This window comes from Alligator mississippiensis, chromosome 8 (assembly GCF_030867095.1).
Source record: "Alligator mississippiensis isolate rAllMis1 chromosome 8, rAllMis1, whole genome shotgun sequence".
NCBI lineage: Eukaryota > Metazoa > Chordata > Crocodylia > Alligatoridae > Alligator > Alligator mississippiensis.
The window spans coordinates 27,664,250-27,679,291 of record NC_081831.1 but is presented as its reverse complement, the minus strand read 5'-3'; the positions used below and the strand labels follow the sequence as shown (position 1 = coordinate 27,679,291).

Below are 15,042 nucleotides of genomic sequence, written 5' to 3'. Positions count from 1 at the left end.
GGGAGGAGCGTGGGTTTACAGCACTGACCCCAATGACCACACCACTACCTGGCTTCTGTGGAGACTTTTATTCATGTCCATACATTAGATACGGCATGTTCCCACCCAGACATACCTGGCATGGGGAAGTGGGGCTGGGGGGAACCCAGGTGCTGTGGGAGGAGGGGGGTGGCTCTGCTGAGCCATAGACTAGAACCTCCCAGCAGGATATGTAAATGAAGAAGAGTTAACTTTTCCTGTGCCAGGCAGAACTGTGCCCCCCCCCCCCCGCCCCTTCCAGTCTTCCCCCTTCCCTAACCCACACAGGGCCCCAGCACAGAGGGTGAATGGAGGCTCTTCCCCTTCAGGGTACAGCTCAGAGCAGCCTTTATTGGTGTTATACTTAGCTGCCCCCCCCCACCCGGGGCTGGGATCATCTTGGCACAAGGCAGCCCCTGCTCTACCCACTCCCAGCACTGCTGATCCACCCAAGAGCTGGTTGCATGTACCCTGGGCCCCACTGCACCCAGAGCTGGGCACCTCCGGGCCAGGCCTGCAGTTTTTGCATTGGCCAGGCCACTGTGGTGTCCCAGAGGTGACAGCCTGTTATGGGAGGAGGGGGCTTCTTCTCAAGAACACCTGCGCTTATGGCTCTGGCATAGGGCAAATACTTCTGGACCTGCTAATGGCTCATGCAGCATATAAAAAGGCGCCTATGTACATATATACACACGCACACATGTCCATACCTACATACATACAGATAGATAGATATATGGTAGGGCATCCCCTGCAGCAGCTGACCCCCCACCTCAGAAAGGGTGTACTGGAGTAGGAGGCAGGGCCTAGAAGTGTGTGAGGGGGGGAGGAGAGGGGCTCGATCCTGAGCTATGTAGCCTGAGTAACGTCCCCCCACCCCGCGTAAGACAGGGGATCCCTTAGCAGCCCTGGATCTATTGATTGGGGGGGGGGGGGTGTTGTGGATGAGGAGGTAGCTGGAGGAGCAAGACACCCCTGGGACCTGGGTTCCCCCATGAGGGTTGGGGGTGGAAGCAGCCCCCTGACAGCCCCATCCCTCACCCAGACAACTGGGCTTCGTGTCTGGGAGTGGGTCAGCTGGCCCCTCCCCCACACCTAGGTCCCCCCTCAGGTTGGGGGGGCAGCAGCTGGCCCCTCTCTTCACCCCAGACACCTGCATTTGCCCCTGCCCACTTCCAGATGTGGGGGGAGTCTCTATTTATAATATTGCCATGAACAAATAAGACCTAGGAGAAGGAACAAGGGGGAGGGCAGAGCCTGCCCCCCCCCCCCCCGACCAGCCCCTGCACCCCCTTCCCTGCCCCATGTACATGCAGTGTCCTGTGTGAAGGATCAGGCTTCAGGCTGGGGAGAAAGCCAGGCTGGGGGAGGGCTTTATTCCAGCTCCACTCCCTCAGTGTCCAGGGGGCAAGGTCACAGCAGCAGGCTGGGCCGGCGGTTCTGCCCATTCACTGCGGGGAGAGCAAGGGGTTACACAAAAGTGGCGGGGCGCCCTCAGGCTCCTCACCTTGTGCCCCCCCTGGAGGGGGTGGGGTCATACAGGGCCATCACAACTGCCTGGGGAAAGGGCAGAGCCATGCCAGAGTAGGTAGAGCCGTGGGAGCGGTGGGGACATGCCAGGTACATGGGGGATGACGACAAGTACCTGACCCAGCAGCTAAAATTCAGTATCCACCATGTGAAGGGCAGCCCCCCCTGCAGGAGAGGAGACACTGTGGGTCTGGGGGGGGGCGCAGGACTATGCTGAGGGGGCGGACCCTTTGGGGCTACAGGGGGGCAAGGCCAGGCCAAAGGGAGGGAGGGGCAGTAGGGAGTTAGGGCACTGCAGGCAGTACATTAGATGGATTCCACGCCCCCCCCCCCCCCCCCCCAGGCCCCTGGGGTAACAAGACCGGGGGGGGGGGGAGGGGGGGGCGGGGAGAAGAGGAAATGGATAGGGCAGGGGTTTAGAGGCCTCAGAGAGGCTGGGTTGTCCAGGGGTCCTAGCTTTGTCAGGGGGTGTCTGGGAGGTTTTGGCAGGGCTGCTGCTGAGGGGGGTGGCAAGGAGCTCCCACGTGACAGGGGAGGTAGCAGGAAATTTGTTTAGCTGCAGGTGCCCCCCTAGGCAGGGAAGGGAGCATCTAGGAGGTACTGAGAAGCTAAGCTAAAAGAGGAGGGGGAGGGAGGAGTGGAGTCTAAGGGGCAGGGTAGGGGTCTAGGAAGGCTTGTGCAAGGGGGTCAGGTCCCAGCTGCATAGAAGAGGTACAGGGGGTCCTAGCTGATCGAGGCCGGGGGGGGGTGGACATGGCTAAATGGGAGGGGAATCAGGAAGTTCCTTGCTGAGGGGGGCAAGGGGGACAGAGACAGCCCCACCTCAGAAAGGCGTCCCCCTTCTGGGCAGGGGAGGCCTAACAGGGTCATGTGGCTGGGATAAAAAGTGTTCCAGCTAGGTGGTATAAGACAGGGTCCAGGGTGTCCTAGCTGATCACTGGGGGTCCAGGGGGGGTCCTACAGTCCCCGAGCCCTCACCGGAGTCGGGGAGGGAGGCCGAGCGCAGCCCTGTCTCTTTCTGCAGCTGGATCTCTTTTAGTGCAAATATTGATGTCGCTGCAGGGGAGGAGACATCAGAGGTTGAAACTGCAACTCCCACCCCCCATCTGTTACACACTGACTTCAGCCAAGCCCTGCCCCTGCCTGAAACCCCACCCCTTAACCCCAAGCCACACCCCTTCCCCTTTAAGCCCTGCTTCTGCAGCCACCAGGCCATGCCTTCTGGTCATCCTGCCCCCAAGGCCTACATCCCCCAGGCTGAAACCCAACCCACTATCCTAGGCCCTGGCCCCAGGCCTTTCTACCCCCATTAACCTCACCCCCAGGCCTACATCCTGCCTCCCCCCTAGCCCAGACCCTACCTGCTGCCCTAGGCTGTACCCCCCCAGGCCAAGCCACAACCCCTGCCCTAGGCCCTGCCCCCACTCACTGTCTGGGAGCTTGGTGACACGCTCGCCCAGGCTCTGGAAGAAGGGGTGCCGCATAGCATCATCGGCTGAGACCCGCTTGCGCCCCTCAAACTGCAAGACATAACCCCACCCCAGCCATCAGGAGCCAAGAAAGGTGTCCCTTTGAAGAGGCAGGGCCAGGCAGGATATCACACAACCCACCGGACAGGATCAGAGGCCAGAGTCTACTCCCCCTTGTTCTAGCCCTTACAGGAGGGCCTATGGGTGTTGATACAGCCATGTGAGGTGGGGAGCCAGCAGGCCCAGGTCCAAGCCCTGGCCTCTGGGGTCAAAGGAGCAGAGCCAGGTCATTGGGGCACACCCACTTACTGAGGGATGGGGGAAAAGGGGGCAGCCCCCACACCCCTGATGGCAGGGGCAGACCAATGGGCTTGCTGGAAGTAGGGGGAGCCAAGGTCAAGTCCTATCCTCTGGGAGACAAGCCACCCCCCCAGCCCTCCCCCCACTCACCTGCAGCAGCTTCCCCAGCAAGTCAGCCCCGTCACTGTCCAGCCTTGGGGGGTAGGGAGCAGAGTGCAAAGGGCAGGAGAAAAAGGTAAGACTACCACCCCTGCTGTCATCTTTCTGCCCCCCTCCCCTCCCCCCCAGCTCCCAGAGATAGGGTCCTACCTCACAATAAGTCTGCCACCTCCTGGCCCCACCCCTTTCCTCCCAGCCCCCTGGCTCTGCTCCCACTCACCGGGGGGAGTGGCTGAGCAGGGCTTCTGGGCGGTACTTGGGGTAATTGTAGGCCCTGAACTCCTCATTGGACAGGATGCCTGGCCATGTCTCCTCCGTGGGGGTCCCTGGGAGGAAAGGGTCAGAGGGAGGGAGGGAACAACCCCCCCCACTATACTCCCCCTGCCCCTCCCTTCTGTGCTTTCACAGTGCCCCGCTTCCAATTCCCCCAGCCCCTACCTCCACAACCCAGATTCCCTCAGCTCCCCAACTCTGCGCTCCACAGCCCCCACAATTCCCTACCCCCTGCCATCCTGCAGTACCGAGCATTCGGAAGATGAAGTGCAGCTGCTCCTCAACAGTGGAGCCAGGAAAGAGCGGGCGGCCTGTGGACATCTCATAGAAGATGCAGCCCACACCCCTGTGGGACACTGGGGTCAGGGCACACTGTGGGGACCCAGGCATCTGGGATGCAGAGACACACCCACAGAGCACCAGATATCCAGGCCATATGTGCCCACGCAGGACACAGGTGTCTGAGATGCACTCCCCACACCCCAGGGGAACCAAGGCATCTGGGACATACCCTGGCCCCCACCCCCATTGCAGGACACACACCACACATCCATGCAGGATCCAGGATACACCTTCAAATACCCACCCACACACACAGGACCAAGGCATTCAGAAGGCAGAGGCATGCACATGAAGGACCCAGGTACACCCACACATACACATGTGCATATGTACACAGAGACAGATGCAACATGCTACATGGAACCCAAAAGCATTTATACACGTGCCCGGGGGCACTCCAATTAGAGTGGCTTCGAGAGCTTTAGTTAAAGCATCCCTGTTGCCATTTTTCAGCGCAGGGACACTGATACAAGGTGGTGCTAGAGTTTGCTGGAGCGTGGTAATTCACTGAGTCTGCTCCAATGCATTGTAATTTCAACACATCAGAGCAGCCTTGCTGCATGTGTATATGCACCCCACCCCATCGCAGCCCACCGCTCCCCTAGTCTCTTACTAAGGAAGCCAGGCCCCATGTTCCTGGGGGGAGGGGTGGTCTGTGCTCTAGCCCCCAGCCCAGAGGCCAGACAGCAGGGGTGGGCAATTATTTCAGGTGGAGGGCCACTTACTGAGTTTTGGTAAGCCATCAAGGGCCGCAGGACAGGCAGCCAGGGGCAGATAAATATTAATTTTCTAAATTTTTTAGGGGCCCCACGGGCCAGACAGAATGGCTTGGTGGGCCACATTTTGCCCACCCTTGCCGTACAGGAACTGTGTTCAGCAGGAGCTTGGGGGGCAGATCCCTGCCTCCCCCAGGGCAGTCACCACCCGGCCATGTTAGTCCAATACTGGGGGGGGGGGGGGGGATTATGGACAGTCCAGGGGGAAAATGGGGTCTCCAGGAGGCTGTGGGGGAAACCTTAAATACAGCAGCTATGGGTTGGGGGGAGGGGGGGATGTTCCCAGAGGGGTCTTTGGAGGATGGGCGACAACTAACACATGGATGGGGGCTGAGCACTCTGTGGAGCTCAGCAGCATGTAAGGGCCCTGCAGGGAGTCATTGTGGTGTTGTGAGGGGAAGGGGGGAAGCCCCCCAGGGCTCTGACCCATCCTCAGTGTGGGAATGGGGTGGGGTAGGTGGTAGAACCCAGGAGAATGGGGGGGGGGTGGTCTGGGGAAATGAGGAGGTCTTGTCCCACACTGTGTACTCACCACATGTCGATGGGAGTGGAGTAGTCAGTTGAGCCCAGCAGGATGTCCGGGGGCCGGTACCACAGTGTCACCACCTCGTTGGAGTACGTCTTGGTGGGAATCGACTTGGCCCGTGCCAGGCCTGATGGACAGAGATGAATGTGTGAGCAGGGCCAGGCCAAGGCAAGGGGCCTACTGGGGCAAGAACCTGGGGGCAGGGTGGCTGCAGTGCCTGGGGGGGCCTGTGGGTGAGCTGGGGGAGCCCCACCCAGGTTTGGGCAGGGTGTGGGAGGCTGAGGATGGTGGGCGGGAGGGGTCTCCCCAGAGTTGCTCACCTGGAGCTCACTGCCTTCCCTGATGAACTGCTTGGGAGAAGCCTCTCAAAAGTTGGCCAGCTTGAGCTTGCCACACACATTGGTGCACAGGTCCTGGGTGGGTTCTGGGGTGCTATGAGGGCCAAGAGGCAGGGTGGGGGGGCCAAAGAGGGGCTCTTACTGAAGTCAGCCAGTTTCAGCTTAGTGTACTCATTGATGAGCAAGTTCTGGGGGGCAGTTGGGAGCTGGGGACAGTGTGGGGAGCTCCTGCTGAAGCAGGCCAGCTTGAGCTTGCCGTGCTCCCTGATAAAGCAGGCTTTTGGGGGCCATAGGGGTTGGGGGGGGGGGGGGGGCTCTCACCAAAGTCAGCCAGCTTGAGCTCCCCACGCTCATTGATGAGCAGATTCTGGGGCTTCAGGTCACGGTGCAGCACCTTCAAGCGGTGGCAGTAGGCCAGGCCCCGCAGCAGCTGGAACAGGAACAGCTGTGCCCAGACAGGCAAGCATCAGGACTGGGGGGGGGGAGCATCCTTCCCCCTCTTCTTGCTGCTCCCACCAAGCTACAGCTGTGCTCAGGCTTTCCAGAGTGGGTGCACTCCAGTACTTGGGAATGCCTCAGGAGCTCCACTCCCAAGCCTCCACCAAGGCTTGCCTCCCTCCATTCACTCCCTCCCCCCAAAGCCTTAGGGACCCCCTCAGAGCTGCCCATTTCCCCCCCATACCTTGACATTATGCATGTTGATGATGTTGCCACAGTCATCCAGGTACTGCTTCAGGTCCTTGTCCTGGGGTGGAGGGAAGGAAGTCATCTGCTGGGGGCAGGGCCAAGCCTAGGGTCATGTGTTTTGTTTTGTTTTGTTTGTTTTTTTTGGGGGGGGGAGGGAAGGCAGGGGAGAACTTGTGGGTCCCAGGGTCTAAGGCATCCCATGGCAGATTGAGACGGGGGAGGGAAGGGGGGGGGTCTTTGTAGTTTGTGGTGGGCCCCAGCAGCCATGAATGCACACTGGCCTGAGAATTGTCGGGGCAGCTATAGGGATCCCAGAGGTTTCTTGGGGAGGTCTGAAGGTCACAGATGGGGCTAGGGATTCCAGGGGTAGATGAAGGGCTTCTGGGGGTCCCAGGGGGTTGGGAGGGATCTCACCAGGTACTCGAAGACAAGGGTGAGGGCGGTGTCAGTGTGGATGATGTCATGCAGCGTCACAATGTTGGCATGTTTCAGGTCCTTCAGCAGGGACACTGCACAGGAGGATGGGAAGAATCACTGGAGGGGCTCCCTCCACTGCCAGCCCACTTCCCCAAGGCCCAAACCTAGTCCCCACCTACTGTGCCCCTCCCATGCCCCCAGAGCCCTCTCCAAACCTGGGACCCCCACCTCTCAGAGCCCCCCCCAAAAATCCCTGGGGCATACCAAAGGTTGCCCACCCCACCTCCACAGGTGCCTGGCCCCCCAGGAAGCCCCCCCACCCTTGGGACCCTCACAGAAATACCCCCTCCACCTCTGGTACCCTCAAGGGCCCCCCACCTCCCCAGGACACAAGATGCCCCCACTCTGCCTGTGACTCGCTCATAAACCCCTAGAACCTTCCCTCCACCCCTGGGCCCCCACCTGCCCAAGGCCCTGGGAACAGCCCCACCCCTCAGGAACCTTCCCCCTTCTGCCCTTAAGAACTCTACCAATCCCCCATTTCCCCAGTGGACCCCCTATACCCTCGCGGATCGCAGTGCATGGTGCCCCTTCCTCGTGCTCCAGCCGAATCTCCTTCAGTGCCACCAGGTTGTCAGTCAGTTTGCTGCGGCCCTTGTACACTGTGGCATATGTGCCCTGGGGTGAGAAAAAGGAGGACGGGGTCAGGTGCAGGGAACCCCCAACATACACAGGTTGTGGGGAAGGCAATGTCACACCTATCCCCCCTGCTAGCTGGGTGTCACCCCAAGGCATATCCCACCCCCCCAATCTGAAGTCCTGTTCCCCCATCCTGGGTCATGCTCCTCAATCTGGGGTCCTCATGGGGTTATGCTCATCTCCCCCACAACCTAGGGTTGTGCCCCCATCTGGGGCAATGCCCCTCCTGCAGTTGGGGTCAGCACAGGCTCATGCCCTCCTAACCTGGGGTCACTCTTCAGTCATGCTCTCCACCCAGTGCCCCTCCATGCTCTCACCTCTCCCAGCTTGTCCAGTTTCACGTAGGTCTCCAGTTTCCCGAACCCAATCTCTGACTGAGGGAGGGAGAGACAGTGACACTGTGAGGGGAAGGGGGCAGGCCATGGCCCCTGGGACTGTTTCAATGGCCAATGGGGGGCTCTGGGGGAGGGTCAGGGCAGTAGCAGAGATCCCCTGCTACTGGGATGTGGGGGGTAGGAGATGTCTGATGTACTGAGCGAGTTTCCTGGGAAAGGGAGGTGAGGGAAGGGGATCTGAGAGGGTTCTTGAAGGGGGTTGCCCACAGGAGGTTCCCAATTAGGAGGCTGGTGGGGTCCCACAGAAAGAAGCCCCATGAGGGGTGAGGGGGGTCTGCAGGGCAGCCCTGTGGGAGGGTCCAAGGAGGGTCGGGGGGAGGGGTTACCAGGGAGACGCGGCGCAGTCGCCGGCTGAGTGGCTTGTCAAAGAGGGGACTGTTGAGCGACAGCTTCTCCAGGTAGCCCTCAGGCAGGCGGATGTCAGCCGGCAGTGACAGCCGCTTGTTGATGTCCTGGGGCAGGACAAAGGGAACTGGAGATGGTTCTCGAACCCCCAGTAACACCCCAGTGCCCGGGACCCCCTCCTATCCCAACCCCATCCTATACCCCTACCCCTAACCTCCTGTTTCCCCTCTCCTATCCCCAACCCTCTCCAGCCCCTCAGTGCCCCCATCCTACCCCCATGCTGCTCCCCAACCTCCCCTATGCCCCCCACTACCCCCAACTTTCACCTGGCACCCCAATGCCCCATTCTGCCCACAAACCTCTCCTCCCCTCCACTGTTCCCACCCCCACCTCAGTGGAGATCTTGCGGGCAGTGCTGGGCCGTAGGCGGAGCCGTACAGGCGACTGCACCTCGTCGGAAGATGTTCCTGAGGCCTGGTCGCTCTCCCCATCCGAGCCCATCTTCAGGTCCTCCTGCACCATCTCTGTGGGGCCACACACCACAGACACACCAGGCACACAGACACACTGTCACAGCCCTGGCTCCAGGACCCTGTGCTGGCAGCCCTGCCACCCCCCCTCAGCAGCCACAGTGGCATGCAGCATTAGAACCCAGGTGTCCAGGTTCCTCTTAGTCCTCAATCCCCACCCCTCTCCCAGGGCTGGAGGAGAACCCAGGTGTTCCGGCTCCTGGCTATAAGCACCAGACACCACTCCCTGCCCCTCCTCCCAGGTGTCCTGGTTTCTTCCAACCTCCCCTTGCTCTAATCCCACCAGCCCTTACTCCCCACCCAGGAAATCCAGGCTCCCAGCCCCACCTGCTCTGCCCCCCAGCCCCACTTGCTCTGCCCCCCAGCCCCACTTGCTCTGCCACATGGGGGGGGGGGGGGGGGGAGCCCAAGCATCCAGGGTCACCTAGGGGAGCGCTGCGGGGGCCATGGGCGCTGAGGCTGCGAGTGATGCCCAGACGGGGCCGGCGCGGCAGGAGCGAGTGGAGGCTGCGGGAGGAGCCCCAGGGCCGCCCGGGGCCTGGTGGGGGGGAGCGGCACAGACATGGGGGTTGGGGGGGGGAGGGAGGAGTTCACATGGAGGAGAAGGGGATTGGGTCAGGTCACATATGTGGGGCAGGGTCAAATGAGTAAGAGTGGGGCCAGAAGTGGGATCGCAAAGGGAAAGACCAGAGGCAGGGACACATGTGGAGGGACAGGCAAGGGGAGGGGTCAAGTGGTAGGGGTGGGGCCATAGGGGTGGTGCAGGGGTAGGGTCACATGTGGGGTCCAATGCATTGGGCAGGGTCACATGTAGAAGGGCAGGGTTTGGTGTCACATGCAGGAGATGGAGAAGGGGTGGGGCAAGGTCACGTGTGGGAGGCATAGGGCAGAGTCAAGTGCATAGGAATGAGGCAGGGGGTGAGGCCACATGTGGAAGAAGGACAAGGGGCAGGACCACATGTGAAAGAGGGGGAGTGGATGGAGTCACAACCATGGGGGCAGGGCAGGGTCACACATGGGGGCAGGGGGCAAGGCCACACACAGGGGAGGGAGAAGGGGCAAGGCCACATGTGGGGGTAGGATCATGTGCAGAGAGGGACAGGGTTACATGGAGAAGGGGTAGGGCATGGGGTCACATGGAAGAGGGGGGATGGCCACAGGGAGGGACAAGTGGCAGGGCCACATGTGGGGGTGAGACCAAGTGCAAAGAGGTGGGGCAGGGTCACAGGGGAGAGGGCAGTAACATGGGGACAAGGTTACATGGGGAGGGGGCAGGGTCATACACAGGGAGGGACAAGGGGTGGGGCAGGGGAGAAAATTAAAACACAGACAAAAAAAAAAAAAATGAAAAAAGAAAAATAAAGCCAGAACAGAAATAAAATATGCCCTGGGGGGGTGGGGGCAGCAGCTCCTGGGGCAAAAAGAGAACCCAGGCATCCAGGCCCCTTGCTCCAACCCCTCCAGGCCCTGCTCCCCACACAGACCTGCGAGCCTGCCCCCTAAATGGAGGACTCCTTACCCCCCACCCCCTCTGCAATGGTTGGTTCTGGCACACTGATATGACACCCCCCCCCCCAATGGTATGCCCCACCTGGCCACTGGCAGCTGTCCAGAGAACCCAGCCAACCACTAGCCAGCTCCACCTCCAATGACCACCCCTCCCCCAACAGGGGGACCAGCTTAAAGGGGCAGCCACTTTCCCAGACTGACAAAGTGGTGGCCAGGAGCATTTTAGAGGCATAACCACATAAACATAAACCCTTAAGAGGGCAGCCAAAGCTCCAGGCAGTCTTTCAAGGGGACCTCAGCCACTCCTTTAAGGCACAGAGGCCTTTACAGGCCTTCCCTTTAAGGGCTGCATGCCTTTAAGGGGAGGCCCATATAGGGACATTTGTGACCATGGGTGGCTTCACAGAAGGGTGGCTCCACCCAGTGCAGTCTCAAAGGGGCAGCCAGGGACCCTTTAAAGGCATGGCTATACTAATCCCTGCCTGAAAGGAGGATCATGGCCACACATTATTTTAAAGGGGTGGCCCAGGACCTCAAACTTATGCCTATAAAATGGGGGTCCTTTAAAGGGAAAGCCATAACCACAGACCACCTTAAAGGGGAACTAGCACGTTTAAAGGGGCAGCCACAGGTCTAAACTGCCTGAGAGAAATCCACCAAAACTTTATAGGACACCCACATTCTTAAAAGGGGCATCCATGGCCATAAATTGCACAAGAAAAGCACACCCACAACCCTAAAAGAGTATTCCCTCTTAAGAGAGTGGCCACAGCCATAAGTTGCCCAACACACACAGCCACAACCTTGAAGACACACCCACATTCCTAAAGGGGCAACTATGACCATAAACTACCTGACAAAAACAGCCACAGCCTTAAATGAGTGTTCTCATTTTTAAAAGGGCAGCAACATCCCCAGACAACTCCTTTAAAATAATCTCAGCCCAGATTCCATGTCCCCACCGCTCTAACACAGGGATGGCAGGGACCTGGAAAATACAGGCTGGGGAACGCCTCCCACCCAGACACTGGGGTCCTGCAGCAGACCCCACCCCCCTCACCACTGTCACTGCTGTTGTTTTCCTCAGTGTTGATCTGGTCGCTGAGGCTCTTCTCAGCTGTCCGGCTGCCCCGCAGCGTCATTGACAGCTGCCTCTTGATCTTCTTCATGCGATCCATGGTGGGGCCGGGACAGGGGCCGCTGAAGGGAGAGATAGGGAGGGTTAAACTGTGCTGGTCTGGGATGCGTTCACCTCTGGGGTGGTACAAATATAAAACTGAAATGGAAGCTCAGGCATGGCCCGGAGGCACCCAACTCTGGGGTGGTACAAGTGGAGGGGGAGCAGTCGCATATAACACCAAAAGGGAGGCTCAGTCAGGGGCAGGATGCACCCAGTTCTGGGGTATGGCAGTGGGAAAGGGCAGAGTATAATACTGCAAGGGCAGAACTCACTTAGGGACAGGTGCAGCTGGCTCTGGGGTGGGACAGGTGGACAGCAGCTGCATATAGAAGAGCACCTGGCTCCGCTCTGGGAGGCAAGTGGAGCCTGGCAGGTGAGAGCAGGCTGGGGGGGGACTGGGAGCCTGGATGCCCGAGTTGGGCTTGGGGCCCAGATGCCTGGCTTCTCTCCAGCTCTGGGACAGGAGATGCAGGTGAGAGCCCAGTCTGATCTATAAGCCCATGACATACTCCCTACATGCTGCACCCCCAAAAATGTAAGCAGGGCTTGAAGGAAGGTCCTGGGTTCAGGCAAGTGGATGGAGCCTCAGCTGGTGAGAGGGGGGCAATGGAGGTGGGAGCAGGGACAAGGACTTGTGGGAAAAGCTGTACCTGGGGGAGTCTCTAGGAGATTAGGGGAGAGGCCAAAGGGTTGTGGGGGAGAGCGGGCAGGGAGAGGAACTAGTGGGCAGAAATGTGGGGTTGCAGGAATCAGTGGGAGAAGCCTGTGAGTCTGGGCCATGCCTACAGGTCCTCCAGCATCCCATAGTGCTCTGCTCTGCCCCCTTGAGAGACCTCTTCCCACAGCCCTATTATGCCTCCCCCAGGAGCAAGGCAAGGGGGATCAGTAGGGACCGGTCAACATCAAGGACAGCTCCTGCCCTCCTCTCCCATGGGGACCCTGCGGTGTGGGATAGGGGACAGCAGGGCACCAGCCTGGAGGCAAGGGTGTTGGGAACCCAGGTTCTCTTGGAGGGAAGCAGGAGGTGATGGATCTGAGCAGCAAGTTGTGGATGGGGGCTGGACACCTGGGTTCTCTGGAAGGGGAGTGGAGGCTGGGGGTTAGAGCAGAGGGAGCTGGGAGCCCACTCACTTGGTTACTCTGGTGGGGAAGAGGGGCAGAACAGAGACTGGTAGGGTAAAGCATGTGGGTGGGAGAGATGACAGAGCAGCAGCTCCCCACTCCCTCTGCCTCCCCAGCACAGCTGCCCATTGTGAGTGGCTGGGAAAGGTCCAACTGCTCTGACAGAATAAGAGGCCAAGGCTCAGGGTTAGAGCCCAGGTCTCAGGAAGAGGCAGGGTCTTCCCCCTCCAGGGGATGCTGTCCCAGAGGCCTGATATTCAGCAGATCTCCAGCTGCTCTACCCCAGAGTCAGGCACATCCTTGTGCTGGGTCATTCCTGGCCTGTAGCCACCCACTACAGCCCTGTTGTTCCCCTCATGCCTAACCTGCAGCCTCCCCAGCCACCCCTAGCTGCCTATCACTCCCAACCTGCAGGGCCCACTTTTACCCATAACAGACTCATAGATTTATTAATACCTCAGGGAACACATGGTGGGAGGGTAAGGGTTGAGGGGACAACCCACATCTCATAGCTGGGGGGAGGGATCTGGGGATCCCACACAGCCCCACAGAATGGGGGTGGGGTCCCCAAAAGCCTCCCCCTAGCTAATACAGCTAGTCTAGATGGAGGCTATAAGGTCCCCAGGTGCTGCCTGAAGTGATGGGGAACCCCGTCCTGTCCCCCCCTGCAGTCCTTTTCACTGCCCTCCTCATGAAGCAATCCCATACCTGGGGTTTGGGATAGAGAGGGGTCAAGAAGGAACAGAGCAAGAATGGGAGAAACTTACCCACTCCCTGCAGCCAGGCTGCTATCCTCCAGGTCCAGAGGCATGGACCCTTCCCCACACCCAGTGCCAGAGAAGGCGGGACCCCAGAAGCCCCCAACCAGGTGCTGTCTACCCCCCAAACTCCACACAACCTCCCCACACAGATCTGCCATGCAACATTGCCCTCCCCCAGCCCCAAGGTTCCTCCCTCCATTAGCTTGTTGGGCCTGTAGATGAGACCTGGCCTCTTCAGAGATGGGGAGGGAGAGGGGCCCAAACAACAGAGATCCACCCCCCACCTACTTCCTGGGAGAACAGAAAGCTCCCCCATACACTCCTGGGTAACTCGCCCAGGCAACCCTGGATCTCAGAAGGGGTACGTGTGTGTGGAAGAAATCTAGTGACATAGCAAGATCCAGCCAGTCACCACTGCAGGGAATATGGGGGGGGGGGGGGGGGGGGGGCACAGGCAGGGGGGAATGGTTCCATCTTTCTGAACTGGATTCCCAGGGGCAGATGTCAGCCAAGGCCCAGACCAATGGGGAGGGAGAAAGGGGATGCAACCAGGGCTGGGCCACACTAAGTCCCATCAATTCAGGATCCCATAGGCCAGCATGGCTCCATGCAAGGGAGAGGGGAATCCAGGAAAAGGCAAAGCCCAGGCAGGGTGGAGGGGGGAAGCATGTGTCAGCACAGATCCCTGTCCTGGGAAGGAGATCCACTAGATCCCAGCAGGGAAGGGAGGAAATCCCTTGAGGATCTACTTCAGCTACAGGGATCACCAGGATGAAGAGTGCATCACAACCAGCCAATCCCAGGCACTGAGGGAGATCCCAGTTGCAGAGAAAGGACCCCCTAGGCCCTGAGATCATACTGGAGTCCCCAGGGATTAGAAGTCAAGAGGCATTTCCCCACCCAGGGGCTGGGGGGGAGGGAGAATTCTCCAGGGATCAAACATCACAGCAGATTCTCCCCATCTAGGCTCAACAAGGGGCAGGCCCCTAAAGAGCAGAGGTCACCACCAGCCCAAGAGGAGCGGGGCCACCCAGGGTCAGAGGCCCCCCAAGGAGGAGGGACCCCCAAAGATCAATGTTCACAGCATAGGAGATGGATCAGAGGTCACAGTGGAGTCAGACCACCCCCAGAATATGGGGTCAGGGATCAAAGGTCACGGTGGGCCGGACCCCTCGCGCTTACCCCGGCGGCGGCGGCTGCAGGGGGCTGGGGGGGGGGGTGGTTCAACGCGGCTGGTCCCAATAATCCTCAGCCATGGCCCCCGGCTTGGCCGCCCCGAGTTCGGCTCCGCTCAACAGCCCATGGGCACCCCAGGGAACGGCGGGGTCCGCACGACTCCTCCCTGCGGGCAGCGAACGAGTAACACCACCCCCCACAACCCCACTACCTCCCACCCAACGACTGCCCAGCACCAGCCCCCGGCCGGGCCTTTCCACCCGGCCCCTGGCGGAACGTACCATTCCGGCCCCCAAGCGGGGGGACACTGCCAGGTTCCCCTATCTGGAACCCCGCCCAAGCATCTCTCTACCCCTTTCCACCGTGTTTTAAAGGGGTAGGAACACATTGTCTTCATAGACTAAAGAAGGTACTGTTGATATGGTTACTTCGCCTCTAAAAAAGACAGAATAATGCTCCCCTTTAGGGGACTTAGTGCGGTCCAAGATGG

At 59.8% G+C, this 15,042-nt stretch overlaps 1 protein-coding gene across 6 annotated transcripts; it reads right to left on the bottom strand.

Annotated features, from left to right (window-relative positions):
* Positions 1–53: 53 nt before the first annotated feature.
* Positions 54–14,792, bottom strand: CDK16 (cyclin dependent kinase 16). 6 transcript variants are annotated; one of them, XM_019485668.2, is made up of 17 exons: positions 14,559–14,792; positions 11,374–11,513; positions 9,229–9,342; positions 8,665–8,798; positions 8,256–8,381; positions 7,852–7,908; positions 7,399–7,513; positions 6,833–6,927; positions 6,414–6,521; positions 6,053–6,176; positions 5,400–5,520; positions 3,998–4,095; positions 3,697–3,802; positions 3,468–3,510; positions 2,978–3,068; positions 2,527–2,604; positions 54–1,469 (listed from the first exon to the last, which is right to left on the bottom strand). In XM_019485668.2, the coding sequence occupies exons 2-17, from the start codon at positions 11,489–11,491 to the stop codon at positions 1,432–1,434; spliced, it is 1,566 nt and encodes a 521-aa protein (XP_019341213.1). In that variant the 5' UTR covers positions 11,492–11,513; positions 14,559–14,792; the 3' UTR covers positions 54–1,431. The 6 variants fall into 6 exon arrangements, with proteins under 6 accessions (XP_019341213.1, XP_019341215.1, XP_019341216.1 ...); XM_019485670.2 differs by having other exon boundaries at positions 6,414–6,503; XM_019485671.2 differs by having other exon boundaries at positions 6,414–6,500.
* Between the last annotated feature and the right edge of the window lie 250 nt (positions 14,793–15,042).

Coding starts and splice junctions, on each gene's coding strand:
- CDK16 (XM_019485668.2), bottom strand. CDS start 11,491: ATGGATCGCATGAAGAAGATCAAGAGGCAGCTGTCAATGACGCTGCGG. Junction 9,343..11,373: donor AAACAACAGCAGTGACAGTG/GTGAGGGGGGTG, acceptor CCCCCCCACCAG/GCCCCGGGCGGCCCTGGGGC. Junction 6,522..6,832: donor CCCTTGTCTTCGAGTACCTG/GTGAGATCCCTC, acceptor ACATGACCCTAG/GCTTGGCCCTGCCCCCAGCA.